Raw genomic sequence first — 21499 nt, forward strand, 5'->3', positions numbered from 1 at the left:
CTGTAACACAGCATGATGTACAGCAACTACCTCTATTAATTACAGCAGCTTTTGTCCATTATATCCAAGAATAATATAAATGCCCCAGCATATTACTAATATCTGGGGAGAAATGTCTGAAATGCTTCATTTTTACCACAACTTTACCTGTGCTTCACTAAGGCCAAGCTCCAGCATTTCCAGTGACTTTCGAATCATGTTTGATTTTTCTTCAACCAGATTAGTTTCATCATCTTTCTTCAAACATTTCAAAGTTTCAAGTAAGCTCTGTAAAATTGAATTGTGTTCATTCTTCAGTGCCTCTAGTCCATTAATCACTTGCTTAGTTTTGGCAATTATTTCATCTTGAGTAAGCTTCTCCAACTTCTCTTCCTTTAAATACACCATTGTGGACATGTTTTCATACATTCTGAAATGGAAGAATATGCTAGTTAGTACAAAAGGAAAAATAAAATAAGCATATAAGTATATAAGTGAATAAAGTCTGAAACGTATATTCAGAATACAATTATATTTGTGCACAATTTTTACAATGTTTCATGTCCTGAGTTTGAACAGTGTCAACTTCCCCAGTTTCTATTTCCAGATTTAATATTAACACTCATTGATAAACCAAAAAACAACATATAATGAAACACAGACTATGACGTGGTATTAGAATTTGTAGCAACTACTGAGGAACAGGGCTGCACCTCCAGGATTCTGGTTTGTGAAAAAGCAAAGTAGGTGGTGTATAAAATACACACTATAATAAATATAGCTATTTGCAGATGCCACTGATCTGTAGTTCTCTAAAAAAAACCCCCACAAAATGGAGCTTGAAGAATCTGAAGAAATATCATGTAGCCTTCTGAAAGAGTTCATCAGTCAGTCATGAGAAAAGGCATCTTTCTCCTGCAAAAAGGTAACACCAGCCTCATCCTTTCCCAAGGACTACAAAAGCTCTTACCACTATGTATTTTGAACATCACAACTACCCCCAGGACAACTTTCATTCATTATTTTAACTCTAAACACATAGATATTCAATTGCCTACAGGTCTAGATGCAGCTGTTTTGATGAAGATGGAACACCTGTCTCATGCCAGAAAAAATAGTTTGTATAGTACAACCCTTGCAGCAAGAAACATTTCACTGTGCTATTTTATCAGTATCTAATGCATATTACACTAAAGATAGTAAATTTCTGGATGTTTGTCAACACCTCTACCAAATGCAAATGAAGACCCAAAAAAGCTTAGAAACTCAGATTCTCTAATTATCACACATGCTGTTCCTGAACTGACAAACAAGCTTAACAATGTAAAAATGTAAACAGAAGACACACAAACCATTTGACCCTTTTTAAATGTCACTCAGAAAAATGTTCTAGAATGAAAAGAAAGACTTGAGAAATTACTCCTCTATAGCTCAGCTACTTAAATCTTTGCATGAACCAGGAAGTATAAATTAGAATAAAATAGGAAACATTTTTCAAAAGCAATAAATTATCCCATCTATGTGAAGACACCTAGGTAAGCACTGGCAAACTAACATTTAACATGAATTAAAACTGTATTAAAACTTTGTACTAAAAAAGCTAGTCTAATTTTAGGAGAACTCAAAAATAATTAGAACCACTGAAATCTTGAATTAAAACTGCTGTAAGAAGACATGTACATGCACATGACAACAGCCAAAGGATGTGCTCTTATGCTTTTGTATTATATTAAAAATAAAAGGCTGCTCTTTCTGTTTATATGTGCTCAAATTACCCTCTCTGTGATGATGTCTTGCAATACAATACCCAAAAGGCAGAGCCACTTGCTACCAAACCAAAGCTGTAGATGACAGTAGGATTTTTTTGTAATAATCTGAAAACACAGAATTTGGGGAAGTGTGAACTTGGTTTTACCCAGATTTAATACAGTAACTTCATATTCACAAATAAATCAATATAAAACATATAAATCTGTATAAAGCAACAAATCTAGCATGGCATAAGAAATTAACCCATGAAGATCTGATGAGGAGAATGATATTTACACATTTCCCATTCCTAACCTGAAAACTATGACCCAGAATGCTTAAAAAGACAGTTTTAAAGTATAGACTCTCCAAAGTTGTGTAGAAAAATGAACTGTAATTGAATGTGGACCAAATTTGCAAATGAATGCTTCTAACACACAGTCATATAGGAATTTGTTATGGATTATACTAACTTCAGCACACAAGCCTAATTAGCCTTGGCACACTTTCACAGCCTCAATTAACAATTTCCATCCTGCATGCACAGAACTGAACCTTTGATTATAAAGAAGTAAAACCAGCAGAGACATCTAATGAAGTGATTATCTGTGTATCTTTTGTGAACAGAGATAGCAGCAATTCCTTCTGCATACCTCAATATTGTCATTTTACAGCAAAATGAAAAGCAGATGTTTGCATGCATATATGTAATGCACACACAGACACTGTCTTTAAAAAATTACACATTTTAAACACTTCAGTAGAAATAAAATTAATTCTAAGTGATGAATACAGATAAATTAACACTCATAAATTAACAGATAAATTAAAAGGCCCATAGCACTGGCTGAATACATTGAAGCTGCAACTAAGGATGGCCAAGCCAGCACAGCAGCTTTTGAAGAGAGGAGAAGCAGGTTTAAACATGATGGGGCAAAACCACACTAAAACCATCCCAGCAGCAGACCTGCTTTATGAATACATTCCTCCTGTCTCAATCCAGTGTGCCAGGCTTTTTAGCTGCCTCATTCCAACTCAAATGTAGCTAAAAGCTTTCATTGCTTCTGCACTACCAGCACAAGGGATCTGCTGGAGCTGGAGCCAAGCCAAAAGCTGCATCAAGACAGACTGACATGAAGGTCCTTGGGACTCTCAAGTCTCCTCTGTTAGAATGTCACTGTTAGAATCCCAATCTCTCCCACTGACAGGAAAGGAATAAATCTTTTGGGATAAGTTTTGAGGGTTGTCTGTTGGTGTTCAGAGTTTTATAGATTGTGCTTGGGAGAATAATTTAGAAAACAGGAGGAAAACAAACATATAATTTGTCCTGCTATCAAATCTGACTCCTTGCAGGAGTAAAATTTATGGATAAATATCTAATAGCCTTTAAGGGCAGTAAGTGAAGGTGTGGTGCTATCATGATTCTTCTAAAATGTATTTTACAAAAGATCATTGCCTGTTCACCAATCAAGCCCATATTTGAATACATAATCATATAACTGGGGAAGGTTTTGTAAAGGGCAAGGACATGGATTCAACGATCCCTGTGAGTCCCTTCCAACTCAGCATATTCTGTAATTCTGTAAATTAGATTTGAATATCCTGAGGCAGCAAATGCCACACAGGAAGCAAACAAATGAAGTTTGTATGCAGGATGTATAAAGAGGAAAGGAGACAAAACCTAGCCAGCCTATTGTCACTTCTCAAAAAATGTTAACTCTTTCTTCCTATACGTTTTCCCTACAGGAAAAAAATGGTGTAGGCAAAGGCTTCTCAAGCTCCTGTAAGTTTTGTCCTGCACTCCACTGCACTGCAAATTTTACCTGGGCAGGAATTCAAATACTGATTCAAATACTAGTTTTTAGCTCAGTTTACAATCGAAAACAAATCAAAGAATTAAGATGTACAAAGGTTTATAAAACAGAATTCTGGATGAGGAAAAAAAATATGCAATGCAGTCAGAGTTACAGACTCACTAGCTGGCTTAAGAAATTTACCTATTATATTAAGTATGTGTCTGTGTAGATCTTGAATATTATCCTCCTCCTTTCTTTGTGATGATATTGACTATGCTGAAGTCCAAAAGCCACTTAATGCTTTCCAACTTCTAGAAAAATCAAGTCACAGCCTTGGAACGCACAAAAATTAGTAATTTTGACAGATCAACATAAAAAGAGGTTTCCACAACATTTTGTAACATAAGCTCAAAACAAAGAAATTGACTGAGAATAGTAAGAGTCTGAACCAAAGAAAGCACAAGGCAAGCAAAGCCAAGCCTTTCAGTCTGTAACCACTGGGATAATCTCATCATATACAAACAACTTAAGTGGCTGCTATCTTTAATCAGTTTCAGTATTTTGTTATTCATAAAACTTTCAAACCAACTACACTAGTAATGCTGACATGACAGATTTCTGCCTAAATTCTTCCACATACATACACATATCACAGCCAGCTACTAAACTCTCCAGCTCACATTTAAAGATCTCTTACAGAGCTTTTCCTACCCAGCTGCTTTTAAAGAAGAGTTGCTTTCCTGCAGTTCACTTCAAAATATTCTTGTGCCAAAACATGTATGAATCCCTCTTTGCATAAGAAAACTTACCAAGGAAGAATTTCATTCTAAAAACCCACAAGAATTTTTTTTCCTTGACTAAAGATTAGCATGGATCCTAAAAACAAATAAATAAAACCAGTCTAATTTTTCTTCCTTGGTCTGAATCCCTAAGGACGCCCCTCTCTGTATTGATATTTTTATTAATTAATGAGTTTCAAGTACTAAAAGCTTGGAAGATAAAATTTTAATGTACTTAGCATATGATCACAATTATTGCAAAATATAATTTTAAATAAATTATAAAACCCTCCAAGTCTAAACTGCTTTGTCAAGTGAAATTCTCCCTAAACTTTTTCTCTGAATGTACAGAGCTGAAAATGAATGTGTTCATTCATTTTCAAATAATTCAAATAATGTGTTTGCATATAAAAAAGAGTAAATCATCTTCCCAACAGTAAAAGCTGCTGCAAGATTGGCTCAAGCCATACCTAGGGGCTCTGTCACCCACATGCACTGCAAATTCCACGAAGTTACAGAGAAAAGTTAAACTAATTTGAGCTTTTTGTATCTCTAATAGGAACTTAACAGTTCACAGTTTCCTAACAATAATCAGTCTATTCAAGGCTTTTAACCCTAATTTCACTCTTAGTTCCTCCTAATTAAATGGCAAGGTTCAGCATCCTACATCTGCCGCGTACTTGCTTCAATTTTGTATGAGCTGCAAATTACAAGTCATTAATTCCCTGCTCAGAGCAAGAACACGTCTCATTACATCATGGAAGGCATCATCTTCAAATACTACAGGCTGCTTTAACTGCTAATCTTCCTAATGTGGAAAACTGCCTTCTCAAACAACCATCAAAACATTACAGGCTGTTCCAAGCACAAAAACTAAGCAACAAAGGCAAGAGATGAAAAACAGTTTGGGAAGGACTGAGCAGCGTGTCAAGCACTGCATCAGCCGCACCCCTCCTGCAGGCAGCTCAGCAACAGCGCAAGTGACAAGGATGAATCACTCATGGATGCCTTTCATAGGCTGAGAAAGGTGTTTGTAAAAGCACTCACATAACAAACAGCGATTTGGACTAAACTGCTGTTATGGCTTTCGGTCAGAATCTCCAAGTCTGAAAGAACAATGATTATCTGTTGTTTTTTTCAAATTTAAGATGTTAAATTTCTCTTTACCTGTGAGACTATTTCTGCTGTCACAAGTCATATTCCCATAAGGAATATTTATAATCTTTCCTTTTTGGTCTGATTTGCCTTCCTTTTACTTAAAATGATCCCTTATAGTCAGGAATTTAGTTCCATTACATGACCCCTAAACTCCCAGAGGAATGTAGCTTTTCCCTCTTGACATATTCAGGACTGCAGCTTCCCTGCCAGTGCTAGTCATCACTCTTCCCATCATCTATATTTGAATCTGCATAAAATAGAAAATCTGGAACTGCACCTGCAAGCAGTGTCCTGGTGGAGGTCAGACTTAAGGCACACTGGCTGACCCAGTTCTATAAACAGAACACTGCTGCACTTCTGCACTGCCTCGGCTTTCCAAATGCCTGAGCTCAGAAAGCACCTTCAGCATTTAACACACAGGTACACGAGCTGCCTTAAAAATAAAAATAACTCCGTGAGGACAATTAGCAGCACATTCTGGAGGCTGTAAATCACTGACCAGAAGCAGGTAAGAGGATGGAGTTGCACACAACCTAGCAACCAGCATTAAGCTACAGAGAAACTCCCCCTCCCCAAGGGGAGCCACTTTTTCTATCAATTACCAGATAGTAAGCATTTGAATTTAAAATATCTTGCTGTGCTCCTCCTGCCAGCCTTCAATTCAGAGCTAGCCCTGAATGCAGAAGTCTGCCCTACCACTTGGTTTAAAGTGAAGGTATGCTAAGTAAATAAATGTCCTGTAAAAAAGGCATTTGTGGTTCTTTAATGTCAAGGTCACATATCCCAAGAAAAGCTCAGAATCACATCTGGACTGTCACCTACAGTCTTAACATCATAAAATGTCTGTGTTGGTAAGTAAACTGGACAAACACTCAATCTTTGCAAAATTTTGGCATTTCTAAAGGCAAGCCCAGAGGTTTCTGAAGAAATGCACAGGACACTAAAATTAAGCAAAGGACAGATTGACTAAAAGGAGTAAAACAAAAACAACCCTTGAATACTGGCAGAAATCTCCACATCTCCAACAAGGCTGCTGCTTTTCTCTAATGACTGCCAGGAGCAGCCTACTCTCCACATGGCAGCAGTGGGAAGAGGCTGTGGTGGCCTCACGTTCTACCCCTGCATCCCAGCAGCATCCACCTCTGAAAAACACTGCCAGCCTCTGAAAACCTCAATGGCCACCAAAGCCCTTGCACTGCATTAAACTATGTTTAAGTGAAGAGGATTATGTACTTGTTTAGCTGAAGAACACAGCCACTGCACATCTACCTTGATAAATCTTTCAATGTTTTAATGTTGGGGCCAGCTATTAAAAAATTTAAAAATCATACCTTTCAGGGGAAATCTTCAGATTCTTTGGAAAATGAAAAAATTATTACAGAGAAACTCAGACTAACAAAACATATTTGCTAAAAAAAAGAGATGATAGCAAAAATAGCTCCTATAAAACCCTTACCAAGGGTGAAGCTGACAATTCTCTTAGAGAAAGCACAAGCTAAGATGATTTGCACTGCTGAGAAAGTACAAGCTAGAAGATTTGCTCTGCTGCAGAGTCCTTTGATTTAGATTTCTATAGCACACTACTTCAACACTAATGAACACTTTCTTAGCAATCATACCTGGATTCTTAAAGGTAACAAATTTAATACTAGTTTGAAAAAAATACTTTTGCACATTTCAAAGACAGCTGGCAAAAATGTCTTGAGAGTTATTTCAGTCCTCAGCCTTCTTCCTTCTGTAGCAAGCAAATTATTTTCATGAAATGTATTATTTCCTGCTGAACTAGTTAACAGTTCAAAATCTGTATACAGTGTAAAAGTATTCAGTGACATAAAAGCTTTCTTTAACTACACGGATTATTCTCCCTCTTAAAGAAAAGATTATGGTGTCAATCCCTTGACCGTGCTGCACTGAATAAACACTGGCTACTAGCTAGCATTTCAATTATCATGATACAGCAAATCTGTATCCTTTTAACTGCAGACAGTCCAGATGACCTGCCCATCTAATTCCAAAATCTCTTTTAGACTCAAACATATCTGGAATTCCATAACGCTGCAGGCCAATCCCATTTTGCTTTTCCTGTTCACAGACTGCAGCAGACAGAGACCCTCAGATGATGTGACTGCCCTTTACACATTATTACACCCATTCCAATTATTTGTGTGGAAGGAATCAAGGCGAAGTACCCTCTTTTTTGCACATCTCATCAACTGCATTTTACCTTTCCAAAGACCTAAAAATACAGTGATTGAAACACAGACTAGCAACATATCCTAAAATCACTGTAGATTCTCTGAAAAGTGTTAGATACTACAGTTGGTCTGGATGTATTATAAGCATGTAAGAGAAAAATTCATTCTCTGTACACATTCCCAAGCCCTTCCTATACCTCAGATTTCAAATGAAGCTAGGATGGATATTAAGACCCTTCTATGCACTTGGTATCACATCAAAGATTACTCTTTGGCAAAGCTGAAACAAGTGCAAAAGCAATCTGACAGGCATGTGTGTCTAAGGCAGTTCCACAGAGCCAGTCAGGAGTCCAGAGGAGCTACACTAAAAGCCAGACTTTCAACAAGGGACAGCTTAGAAACTTTTTGTTAATCAAGGCTGCTATCATCTGTTACATGCTGGTGGTACATAACTTCCTTACTCAAAATCTGAAACAACCCTGTGGCAAGATCCAAACTCCATTCTCTTCCAGAATAATAAAACTGAACACAATCCTCTTCTGCTGTTGGGCAGTATTGGGTGAAATCTAATGCTGAAATTTTTTTTTAATTTTAGTTATGTCCATGGAATCTCTGAAGGCAGGCAGACTGCAAACCTCCAAGTCTCCTACCCCTTGGAGCAAGGGAGTTGCCTCCCTTCTGTACCACTGTTGTGTCAACAGAAGCAGCGTCTGTTGGTCTCCTGCAAAGCCAGCACTTCCTCAGCTTCTGTGAGCACTAATAAAACACTTTCAGGCAGCCACCAGTGGATGTTGAGAAAGGAGAGGTTTTTTTCCCTCCCTAAAACACTGACACAACATACCAGTTTAGGCCACAGGAGATTTGCCTTCTCCTGTGAGATGTGACAACAAAGCCCACCTCACTGGATCACTTTAACCAAAAGATCATGACTGTATCAAGAGCAGTTACATAAAGACAGAATAAGCTTACTTACATGAATCAGAAGGCAGAGGTGTAACAACTTAAAGAGTAGTTATAATTACCTTTAATTATTAAAAAGTCTTGTCACAAGAATCAAAGATCCATCAGGAGAAATCTAGGCTAATTGTTCAAAAACTGTCTTGTAGTTTAGTATTTTGTAGTTACAAGGACATGCTTCCTAAATTATCTACTTTAAGTGGATTGAAAGGAAATTTTGACTGTATTTTAAAATAAATACTGTCAAGAAAGTCTGAGTAACAGATCCATCATCACTATCAAATTACACAGTTTTTCCCCTCAATATTCCAAGAACCTGCATTGATTTTTGTGTGAAAATAGCACTTGGCTCTTCATGGACTGGCCACCTTGTGCAAACAGGTCGTCAATGAATTTTGATAAATGTTTTGATAAGGCTGGTTCTTGCTGGTGTGAGAGATTTTGAGATTGGAATAGGGTTAGGGCACACAACATAAGAGGAACTACAGCAACATCAAAAGCTACCTGTCTTGCAATTTGAAGTTTTCAATAGTGTAGACAAAACATTTTTTCAGCTTAACTCTAGTTCTTTCATTTTGCATTGTTATTTTTGGACAAGAACTGCTTTATTGACTAATCAAAGTAAGCATCCATTTATGTTATCTATTTATCTAATCTCTAAACAGCACTTAAGTAGAAGTACAGGAATGTTCCCATCAAATCAGTCTTCCAGAATACATTAGAAATGCTATCAGCTTCCACTTGCTAACATCAATTCTATTATCTTAACCAAATCTACTTTTTATAGCATACCCATAAAGATCTGGAAAATGCATTCAGGAAGGGCAGAGAAGGCCACAGCTTGCCTCATATCACTGGATCCATGTGGGAAGCTCTGCAGACAATTTGCTGTGAGTATTGACTACAATGCTCTTACATGCTTGATGACATTGAAGAAAAGGGTTATTAGGACTGAAACAAGAAAAAAAAGCTGTTTCTTCTGCAGGCATAAAAGGAACATGCACTAACAGTGTTTCAGCACACAGCAGCCTTTAGGTTTAACAAATCCTTACATCGGGTTTGAAACTATTTAATAGTTCACATTAAGATGCACAAACTGTGCAGTGTCTCTTCAAGCTTTAGGGGAAGTATCTTCCTCCTGCTTATCCTTCAATAATTAAAAAAAGAAATGCAAAAAGACAGAAAAAGTTTCACAATTAAACTGTTCAGGCATAATCCTTAATATTGAGAAAGAATCAATGCTAACCCATTCAATATTACATTAAAACCAATACTTTCAATGGCAACTACCAGTTATGAGAATTTTTTTTACCTTACATATTTAAGTTCATAGAAAGGACAGCAAATGATACAACCATCTAGAAAAACAACTGCATATCACTCACTCACTGATTCTTACCTACAACTGCAGAAAGCTGACTTAGCTGTAAGGTTGGAAATAATTTCCTTGTTGAGTACTCCATAATCTGGAGGCCTCATTCTGATGTTCTGAACTCTCCTGGGTCAGGAGGTGCTGAGCAATAGAGCAGGCCCTAACACAACACTTCACAAAGGCACCTTAACATTCTGTGCACTCATACCTGAGGACCAAACCATAGTTCCAACCCCTTCTCTAGTGATCTTTCACATTCCTGATTTACCTTAGCTAGTGCTGGGCACAGAGTGTCCCTTTGGGACTCCTGAAACCCTCCCTGTGGTCACATCACTCGTGTGACAGCTCCCCCGACCCTGCTGCAGGACACCGCTCTTCTGGAGGGCTGACACAGAACAAGAGCACACTAACTGGAAAATAAACACAGAAGCTAAAAGTTTCATTTGAATACTGTTTTTTAAACCATCTCACTTGGCTAATCTGTTTTGAAAGCATGCCCCTCCCGAGGATGGCAGAACAGTGGCCTCCTAAAACAAGCAGGCCATTAAAAGCACCGTATCATGCGCTCGCAAGCACCGCTCCATGTGCAGCCACACTACAGGCTGCAATACAAAAAAGGAAAAGAAAAAACAGAAGTCAGCAAGCATGTTTTCAAGCTATTTGTTATCCTAACAAATGGGTGTGGATCAAGATTCAATGGCCACACAAAGTACAGGCAGTCACTATAATTCAAATCCCACCAACTGCTGCCTTCAAAAACGGGTTGTGCATCTTTGCTGCCCACCTGCATTCAGCACAAATTCCAAACCCAAGATATTTTTCTTTAGTTAAACAATGTATTCCAACAGCAATATTTTAAGTGTGGGCTAAAATCAACATGCAGAATATGATTTTTTTTCTTAAAACTCCAGGGAGAGAAATTGATACTAATTGAATAAAAAGTACTTAAAAGCAAAGTAATTGACTCATTAATCTGCCTTTATCTATTTTCTGAACAATGGAAAGATGTATTTAAGTAACAGCAAATTACTGAGACTCTGAGACAAAGTCACCCTGTGGTGCCTCTTGTCTTTTTCAAAAGGTATAGAATGGATAACAAATTCTTTAAAAAATTAGGGCATCTGGCTATGACACCTGTCTATACCATAAGAAAACATTACATATCATCTCTGTATGATTTCCTAAGCACTTGGGAGTGCCTACCAAGGACCAGTATCTTGTGTTCCAGAATGCTCCCAGACCAGAATCTTATTAAGCAGTTTTATTACATTCTCTCTGTTAAACACAATTCTGCCTTACCACAGCCATAGTCCTCAGGTTCCCACATCTAATCTTCCCAAAATACAACATTCCTCAAAACTAACATGTCTTTCTGGGGATTCATTCCCTTATACCTCTAGGTCACTATCATGCAAGCTAACACACTGCCAATCATCAGGACTTCTGCACCCCTCCATGTTTCAATACAGTAATATTCCTTATAGTGAATGCTACTATGCTGAATTGGGCCACTACATCCAAGGAAATGGTAAATATAAAGTTCAGCACATTCTTTTATTTTCCACACGTTATTGCCTTCTATGTCCAGAGGAATTTAGAGACTGAATCATCTGGCCTGGCTTCCTGCAAACACCTGACCCTGAGCACTCTTTCACTCACCAAGGCTATGGCTAGCCATCCTAACCTGGCAGTGCTCCTCATCCAGCCACACAATTCATTCACATCCCTGTCCATAATAAATCAAAATAAAGGTATGTGCCTTTTGCTAGATTATTTTACTGTCAGAAGTGAGGGTACAGAAAAGAAAAAAGGTTCAGGCCAACCAAAATACACTTATTTCCCCAGGCTGCCATGCAGCAAGCTGTGTTGATGAAACAAGGACAAGGGAACAAGCAGCAGGACTGTGGAACTACATAAACCAGCACTGAGATTGAAGAACATTTCATCTACATCCTTAGAGATCAATTATATATTCCTATTCTGTCAACAGAAACATTATAGGAGGTTGTAATGCCCCTCCTAGCTCAAAACTATAACTTCCCCTGTGTCCTCACATATTACCATCCCACTAGTTGGATTAATCTGACTGCACTCTGCCACTGTGAGGGAGAGATGAATCCACTTCTTCCATCAACCCTCCTCCCTTTAAATACACACTAAATGTGACTGGGAGCTGGGGGAGAGCAGGGTGGAACATCCAGTTTAAGCACATGAACAAATGAAATATTAAAGGTGGGGATATACTAAAATCCACTCATGGCAAAGACAGGAGGGATGACAGAGTAACAGCAGCCTCTGAAATGGAAGCTGCTCAAGCCAGAAGACAAAGATGAAACTGTGCCTTTCCCACGTTATTCAGGCTGACATTGTTTGATAAAGGAACATCCATAAAAGCACTAAATCTTAAGACAATATTCTATTTAGAAAAACAAAAAGAAAGCAGCAGAACCACACCAACACACACCCTGCTCCTCCCTGCCAGTCCCTAATCTATAATGACATGGTTTGCAAATCATTCAGCTACTGTCACTGGAAGGAACAAACTCAAGATACAGCGCAGGAATGCAGTTACTGCAATCCTTTACAAAGCTTCAACCACCACCCTCTGCACTGAGGAATGGCTCACAAGCTCAAACCACACCACACTGCCAGTAATCTTAATTTTTTGTTAACATTAACAAAATATTAACATTAACATTACTACATACAAACACAGATAAGAATGAAGATAATAATTTATCTGGTAATACTGAAAAATATATGTATTGTCATTTAAAAAGACTAACTTGTAGATATAACTTTTCAAGTAGTATCAAAAAGTTGCTTTATGTCAGACATTTCTTGAACAGTAAGATGTGCAGTGTTAACTTTTGAAATGGTTTGCTGGGGTACATCCCATAGTAAATGTAATATAACTAGCCACCACCCCAACCCTACAGATATGTAAAGAAGCCAGTGCTACCCACTAGATTGGTGATATCCTTTGTTCTAGTCACTCTAAAACTTAATAAAATCAGCTAGGTTTCTGACATAGTCCTAGAAAGAAAATCTAAACATGATGAACTGGGTTTATGGTGGGTATTTACAAAATAATCAAAATATGAAACTGCTCACTTTTAAGTGTACCCACAAAAGATATTTTAGTGCTTTCACTTGTAAGGAAGACTTGATACTGAGAAACTATGTACAAAATATGTCCATTTAAGCAGACAACAGAGGGAAAGCATATTGGAAATATAAGATGGCATGAGCCCATATTCCTCATTTTCAGCAAGAAACATGACCAACAATAACTATTTGACAAACTAAACTCATTTTAATTCTACATACATGCCAAATGCCAAAACACAGCTTCCAGAGTAAAGATTGTTTCTTACTGCAGTTAAAAAGCAGCATCCCTGGGAGATAAACTGGATTCAAAGAAACAAACAGTGATTAAATCAACACATGGATACTATTACCTGCATCTGTTTTCTTAGCTGACTGAATCTGAAGAAACTGTCAACTATCAGAGACTGTCTTTACACATTTAAAGAAATTAGCATCTCTAATGTTAACTGTGCTTTAGTGTTCATCCTTTGTTCACATTCCCAAATATATTATGGGTACTAGAAGTATACCTACAACCTTCAGCCCTCATGCATGCCCTTTCATTATGGCCTCTTATTATTAAGTATGTTAATTGTCTAGCACAAAAAGCCCCATGTATAGGGTCATCTCATGCCTGGTGACTACCAAACACCTCACATAGAACCCTCTGGAAGTAATTCCTGTATCACTGAAAGCATCTGCAACTCTGGCTCTAATCCATAACGAAGTGCCCAATTTAAATCCCGGAAGACAACGACAACAAATATCTGAGCAAATCCAAGTCACAAAAAGGGCACCTTTCTCTGGTCAGGCATTTATTTAGTAATTTTCAAAGGAACCACACTTCCTTCTACATCCTACTTTCAGAAAGGAAAATGTTTCACTAAATCAAACACTGGGAAGACTTTATTACCTCAAGAACACCTGAAGCTGACTCTGACTCAGGGTAACTGCTACAACTAGTTCTACTTTGAAGTCAAACAGGAATCTTTTTAGAGTGAACAAGGTGTCTCTGGCTGGTACTTGGGTACAACAAATGCATTTTAGACATTATGTTTGTCATGCTTTTGCTTGAAGGAAAATCAGAGTTAACATTGGAAAGAAATGTTTTTCTAAACTTTGGTCAAGGTAAATACTGTGTTCTTGTAAAACAATTAGAAATACTTTGGAAACATGAAATATTATGAAGGCTGAATTAAGAGAAAGCCTGTGGCTACCCACTTTATTGAAATGGTGAAGGAAGTGGTCCATTTTTACAACAGTTGTGTCATACTGAACAACACCCTGGAGGCTTACTGACTACAAAAAATGTTAATTTAACTAGACCTAGCATGCTTGCTCCCATCACTATCTGCAACTCTGCTCTTCAACACTGAATACATTTTACTTTGTAAACAGAGTACACTTTGCTTATTTATGAATTTACCTAGATTTCTGTATTTTTTACTCCTCTTATAAAAACTTTATTTTACAAGTATTTGTACACTGAATCGAGTTTTAAAATAATCATGAGCTATGCAAGTGGAGAGATGCTATTAATCCCAGAGTAAATTCAATTGCACGTCTGCCAGAGAAGTCAAACAGAAGAAGAGATGAAAGAGTAACTGCACAAGCCCACATTTTAAGAGAAACAGAAGCTGCATTAAATGGATTCAGAGCTGAATATAAGGCTACAGTACTTCCCCAAATTCCCAATTAAATAAGAGACATATGTAGGTATGTGTGCATACACAAAAAGATACAGAGAGAGAGATATGTGTACTGTATGAGCAGCACATGAGTGAGAGGCTTCTGACATGAGCATGGCAAGTTCTGCATAAACACAGGAAGCAGCAATTGTCCTTATATGCCTTAAATGTCTGTACAGTGTATTTTGTTCTATGTCAAAAACATTCAGATTGACTCCTGCATATTTAATTTCAAATTATGTATGTAAGTCCTCTGTTGTCAAACACAGACCTTTTAAAAGAATCAATTTCCATTAATAAGGCATTACTAACCATATCATAGGAATTTGACAAACAATTCATGAAGCTACTTCACAGGACCTTTGGGGGGTAACCTTATACTCTTTTTTAGTTATATATGGTAGCAAGTAAAGAGAATCCATGCTCAAATTGCTGTTAGAACTTCTGATTACTGGAACTGTCCAGCTCCATCCTCATCCTTCAGAAACATGAAGGTTGCCAAACTTTAACTGCAACATGATGCAGAAGTGATACTGCATTGGTGAGCAAGTTTCAGGAATGGACAATTTAAATTCCCTGCCTTTACCCACATGCTTCTCCACTATGTGAAATGTCTCCCTAAATGGAATTGCCAGAGTTCTCCATAGCTGTTCTAATTTCATGGAAAAGGTCCTCCCAAACCATGTGGTCATAAAAATAATTGTGCAAGTGACTTACAAGGTCTTCTGCTCAGCCTCACCAGATGGATCAGCTTTCTCTCTGCTGCCAGTAAATGCTGAATGTGTAACTTCCAATTGTATCTGTAATCCTGGGGTTATAACATCCTCTATCATGTTTCGCTGAAGCTTTGGAATTCATACCCAATTAAAATAAAGCTATTTTCCAAAAGAGTTTTAAATCAACAGTGCATTCTAAAAGGTGCTGCTTTCAGTTTTGTTGGACTTTTTTAAATCAAAATGCTAAGCTATCTAAAACCTCAACAATTCCTCTTTAGCTTCCAATGGACACCCTTTGTACATAAGTTTCCTATTTAAGTGATGAGCAAATGCAAAAGTGGAAGTGAAAGAGACAATTGCTTTGCAGAGCAATTGTTGTTAAACCTTTTGTCTAGCACAGGACAGCTAAAAATGAATTTTAACTGTTTTAATTTCTTGTATTTTTATGTGTAAACATGAAAGCATGCTATATGAATGACACTGGCTCATAATTTTGCTGTTCAAAGTAAACTATAGAAATAGACTTTTGCTTTTTCCTAGCCAGTTTTGTTTTCTGAGTCTGTATTCTGACTTCATGGCCAGTATCTTAAGTACTGATATTACTTTTACATCATATCCACTAATAGAAATCACTAAAACAAAAAAAAAACCACCAAAATGTTTAAGAGCACCATCACTGGTTTAGCCACCTTCAAAAGGCACACAAGAGTATTATACTAAGTGATACCATCTTGGCAATTAAAATGTGCTTCAATATGTCTAGAACATAGAATTCAATAAAGTGTCAAGAAGTTTCCTTATTCTGATTACGTACAACTGCTATGCAGATCTACAAATCTGGCATCTTGTTACTTAGAAATATCAGAAAGACCAAAGCAAAATAAGTAAGGTTTTAAAGTGTCCTTCTAATCAATCTCTGCTTCAAAGGTACAATTAGTTATCAATTAAATCAATTATGTATTTTTTGCTAGAATAACGTGTTTCTAACCAATGCTTTCCTTATTTTGGAGGTGCAGAAATCCAGGCAAGACCTAAGTCTACGAATCGCCTCGGACTACAGCCCGGCAGGTGACCTACAATGTATAAATCCGGTCACTATGTACAAAGCCCAAAGCAGACCTGTCCTCGCCTCGCCTTCCACCAGCAGTTCCGCCCTGGCAGCGGCGCAGCCCCGGCGCCGGGGGAGCGCAGACAAAGCGCCGCACGCCCGGAGCCGCAGGCCGGAGCCTCCCCAGCCCTCTCTGCCCGCTCCCTCCCAGGGCGGCGCCCGCCGCAGCACCGGGGGGAGCCGGCAGAGGAAACGGGGACAAAGCCCAGCCGATCCCCATCCCGAGGCACGTACCCCTGCCCGCAGCCGAGCGCCGAGCGCAACTGACAAAACGCCCAAAAAAGCCTCCCCAAAAAGCCACCCCGCCCTGGGCGCGGAAAGGACGGGGCCGGCTGTCAGCGGCGGCGCTGCGGGGGGACCGGCCGGCCCGCGCAGCCTTTTGTTGTTTGCGCAGCGGCGGATGAGAAGGGAGAGGAGCTGAACACCCCACGCACCCACAGCCAAACACACACGCCCCGGGTCCCGGCCCGCCGGCCCCGGCCCGGCCGGCTCCCCCCGCTCACCGCTCGGTGCTGCAGCTCGGGCGATGTGCGCAGCGCTCGCTGGGGCGGCGGGGGCCGCGCAGCCCGGGGCGGGGAGGCGGCCGGAGGAGGATGTCAGCGATGGGCGGGCGAAAGGGAGGAAGGAAAAGGGTTTTTGGGGGGGAGAGAGGACCGGAGAGAGGGAGGGAAGGCGAGGAAGAAGCGAGTCAGCACCACGGCGGACCCAGCGCTTCCCGCAAGGCGCTGGCAGGGCCGCGGTGGTCGGCGCCGGCGGAGCGGGCGCTGACAGCTGCCGGCAGCCGCCACCACCGCCCCGGCTGCTGCTGCTGCGGCTGCGGCCGCCGCCCCTGTCCCGCCCCGCGCTCCCCTCCCTCCTTCCCTCCCGCCCCGCCTGACATGGCGGCGCCCCCCCTTCTCCCACAAGCGCCCGCGCGCCCTTCTCCCCCACCGCCCCCCGTCATGGCGTCAGCCCTCCCCGGGAGCGGGCAGTGCCTGGCGGGATGCTCTGAGGGAGCTCAGGGCTTCAGGTGCATCCCCGAGGCTGCCGGTGCCGGCCACGCTAAACCCTGCTAAGATTTGCCTCGTCCGCCTCAAGTGGATGTCAGCGGAGAGCAGATCCCGGCGGTTCCTCAGGGCGCCCTCGGTGACACTGGGGCGGTTCCACGCCAAGGGGGCTCCCCTGCTGATGCTCCTGGCGCTGGTTTCACCTCCTGTAGTGGAAGGAAGTTCAGGGTTATGGTGACTGTAGAACTTGTGAAACTGATGCCCCCATCTCAGTTGGATGACTCTGGGAAAATCTTCAACTCCCTTTAAAAAGGACGTGGAGGTGCTGGAATGTGTCCCACAAAGGGCAGCACAGCTTGTGAAAGGTCTAGAAAATGTCTCCTATGAGGAATGGCTGAGGGACCTGAGTTGGTTTAGTTTCAAGAAGAGGAGGCTCAGGAGGAACCACATCACTCCCTGGAATAGGTTTCCCAGGGAGGTGGTGGAGCCACCACCTCGGAGATGCTCGAGAGGCACCGGGATGTGGCCCTGGGCAATGGGGTTCAGTGGTTATGGGGTTACAGGGGCAGTGCTGGGTGGAGGGTTGGGCTGGATAATCGTGAAGGTCTCTTCCAACCATGACTTCATGAAATGCGCTTGAAAATCTCTGCAGTGTGCAGTGGCTCATGGAGCAAGTCACAGAGAAATGGGCTGAAGGATGAGTTCTGTGTTGAAGGTTGGGGCCCCACACAGAGCTCAGTGTGTGTTGCTAATATATTTCAATGCCCTTGTCTTTGTTCTGCATGGAAGTAAGTGAAAGATCCCTGCTCTTACGCAGGTTTACACATGAAAAGTAAGACTTTCTTGAGAACTCAGTGACACTTGTCACAAGAACTATTTCTTTGCAGCTTCCAATTTCATTCCCACTCTCTCTAGAGAGGAAGGAACAGCCACAGTATTTTCTTTGTGTTATGTTCCACTAGGTAGAATTTAAGCCCAGAAAGGAAAGATGGAAGGAATTGAGGTATAAGATAGAAAAAAAAAATATTAAAAAGAACAGTTTAAAAAACAAAACAAAACAAAAACAACCACAACAAAAACCTCAAAAAAACCAAAACCCCAAAACATCAAATATAGCAAAGCAGTAAAATGTACATTGTAAATCATCAGGGATTGGTGACAACCTATTATATTGTGATTGTTTTATTGATTATCACCTGGGCTCCACATAGAATAGAATAGAATAGAATAGAATAGAATAGAATAGAATAGAATGTTCAGTTGGAGGAGACCTGCAATGATCATTTAGTCCCTGCAGTATGTACAGGGTATGAATCATAACCTAATAGAAGAACAGAGGTATAGTGGTAAATGAAAATATGCAGCCTCACCTAAGTGGTAATATTTAAAATATTCAAGGAAAGCAGAGCTTATGTATGTTTGCCCTCATGTACAATGCTGAGCAAGTCTACAGAATAGCAGATGTGAGAACAAGAGTTGGGTGACAAAGCAAGGCTCCTAAGAATAAGCAGGAAGTCAGAAGAGGAATCAAAGCTGATGTTGTTGTCAAAGAGGCAGAAGAACAGGAAGAGTCACAAGAAACAAAGCAAAGTTAGGGGAACATGGATAGTCTTCAGACTGTAAATACAGAGAATCATTGCTGGATTTGAAAAGTTGAGGGAAATAAAGTATACTTAGTGAATTCCTCTCTCTGGTTGATATCTTACACACATCAAGCTGTCCAGCAAAACCCAATTTTGATACAAATATTTCCAAGCAGCAGTTTCTTGTGTTCTTCATCTCCATTTAAAACTTTTCTCTGGCAATTTTATATTAATGATTTAATTAACCACATTCTAGTTTTGACAGGCAATACAACCCAATTATAGCAATGTGAAATATCTCTTTGCACAGTAATATGAAAGGGGAAAAAAGATTGAAGGGCATTCCTTTACACAAAGTACATTTTAAAGAGTTATGCCAATTGGTTCACAGGTTCAGAGTATTCTCATGAATATTCAAGAGATTTAATTAAAAATAGAACATGCCCTAATTACATAATTATGCAAGAGAACTGATTCAAAGGAACCACTCCTGCCTTTTGAATAAACAATATTCATTGCTTTCTTCCTATCACACATTTGCTTTAAAAGATTTCCTGCAATTAGCTGCTCACCCCAGGGATGTGAGCATCTCTGAACAAAGCAACTACTCCAGCTATGACCCTGATTCATAATATGCTGGCTAATCAAGTATTTGCATCCTGGCAATTTCCCACATAAACAGCACACACTATAAGCTCCCTCCTGCAGGAAGGTTGATTAGCTCAATGGAGCTATAGTGCAGTGTTACTCCTCTCTGTTTATGGCACACAGCAGAAGTTAGACACAGGAGGGACTTGGCGAAGATGATTTTTCCTCAAGCTACTGCCTGACCTGAAATATCCAAAGAGTTCCTCTTCATTTGGATCTTGTTTTTCCTGTCTCATCTACATGAGAATTATCCAGGTTCATCTAGAAGTAAAAACTATTCACTGCCCACATTTCCATTTTCTCTTCAGGAACTAGTTATGCTGCATGCCCTGATTTTTTGATTAAATTATCGAGACATGTTGTCTCTAGTACATTACAGAATCACAGAATCAATTAGGTTGGAAAAGATCTCTGAGATCATCAAGTCCAACCTATGGCCTAACACCACCATGTCAACTAGACCTTGGTTAAACACCTCCAAGCATGGTGGCTCCTATGATCCTTTGCCTGTTGCCAGCAAGGTCACCGTGGTTTTCTGCAGACTTCTGAGTGCAGACCAAAACATAACCCCATAACACATTATTTACAATGGATTCTTTAGTCTGAATATATACCAATTTCCCCCTTCCCCTGGAAGAGAGAGGGAGGTTTGTAATTCACAGTGGGAGAGCAAAAAGCAAACAGTTCAACTAATGCAGCACAAAGCCCGGTGGTTTTTGAAGTGCAACAGTGTGAGAAATACACACAGCAAACTGAGGTCAGCTTAACTGACATCCACAAATGGGGCAAGCCTGTAAAGAAATTCAGGTTCACTTCATTTAAGAAGTGTGAGTCATTTTATTTTACCATTTGTGATGGGTTGACGCTGGCCAAATGCCACCAGCACACTATTGTACTAAAAAAATATATCCTTCTTAGATATATATCTTAGAAAATCTTTCTACCAAAAGAGAATTTTACTCTTTTTTCAATCTAATCTTATAGTCTATAAAATCTATGACTTCATTTTAGAAATATGGCCACAATAAAGTACTATATTGGAGTAATTTCAACTGCTGCTAAAGTGCTGTTTAAAAGCATCCTGGCAATAATAAATATTGAAAGGCCAGATTCAGCAACCTGTCTGTTGTTTCACCACAACCACTTGACAGTTGCATATATTTTAGTTTGTATTTCCTAAAAGAATGTCTTTTATGGAAAAGAGGAACATAAAAACCAGGCTCAGAAGTGTCAAGTACCCAGTCCTAGGCACAATTTTAGCCCAACTCTTTTGTTCATGTGTGCATTTACTGCATGCAGAGCTACCTTTTTGTCAGGGAGTTCAGGCACTTTGGGGTAAAAGGACTGTGTTTTGCTTTGCTTGACTCATTGTCAAATGCTGAACTTACCATTGGGATCCCACTGTCAGGCAAGGCATTAATTCTAAGTAAAATAAACACTGATCACGATCCTGCTTCCCAAGTCAATAAGCTTTATTTACATGCAAGTGAATTCTCCTTTTTCAGAGTCACAAGGACTTCTAGGAAGCTGTAACAAATGGAAGCAAGTTTGCTTTTCCCTGCTGTTTTCTCTTCACAGAGAAATAGCAAGGAAATAAAGCATAAAGTGTTAATTCAAATCTTAACAGTTAATTTCTGTTATATTTTTTAAAACAGGGCAGGACACTTGCACTGGATATTTTGTTAATAAGATTTT

General features: G+C 39.7%; 1 protein-coding gene across 10 annotated transcripts in view; it reads right to left on the bottom strand.

The window, feature by feature from the left end:
* The window catches only part of KLC1 (kinesin light chain 1), a 45525-nt gene extending 28090 nt beyond the window's left edge, over window positions 1-17435 (bottom strand). For 3 of the 10 annotated variants that reach the window (XM_071426343.1, XM_071426341.1, XM_071426339.1), the window contains exons 1-2: window positions 17091-17435; window positions 148-409 (exon numbers count right to left, since the gene is read on the bottom strand). In XM_071426343.1, the coding sequence (XP_071282444.1) occupies window positions 148-408 (261 nt within the window). In that variant the 5' untranslated portion in view covers window position 409; window positions 17091-17435. The remainder of the gene's footprint in view (window positions 1-147; window positions 410-17090) is intronic. The other 7 variants (XM_071426342.1, XM_071426345.1, XM_071426344.1 and 4 more) reach the window with 4 other exon arrangements.
* Window positions 17436-21499: the final 4064 nt, after the last annotated feature.

The sequence above is a fragment of the Agelaius tricolor genome, unplaced genomic scaffold (assembly GCF_023055355.1).
Source record: "Agelaius tricolor isolate 1412-34295 unplaced genomic scaffold, bAgeTri1.0.p SCAF_5, whole genome shotgun sequence".
In the NCBI taxonomy this organism is placed as follows: domain Eukaryota; kingdom Metazoa; phylum Chordata; class Aves; order Passeriformes; family Icteridae; genus Agelaius; species Agelaius tricolor.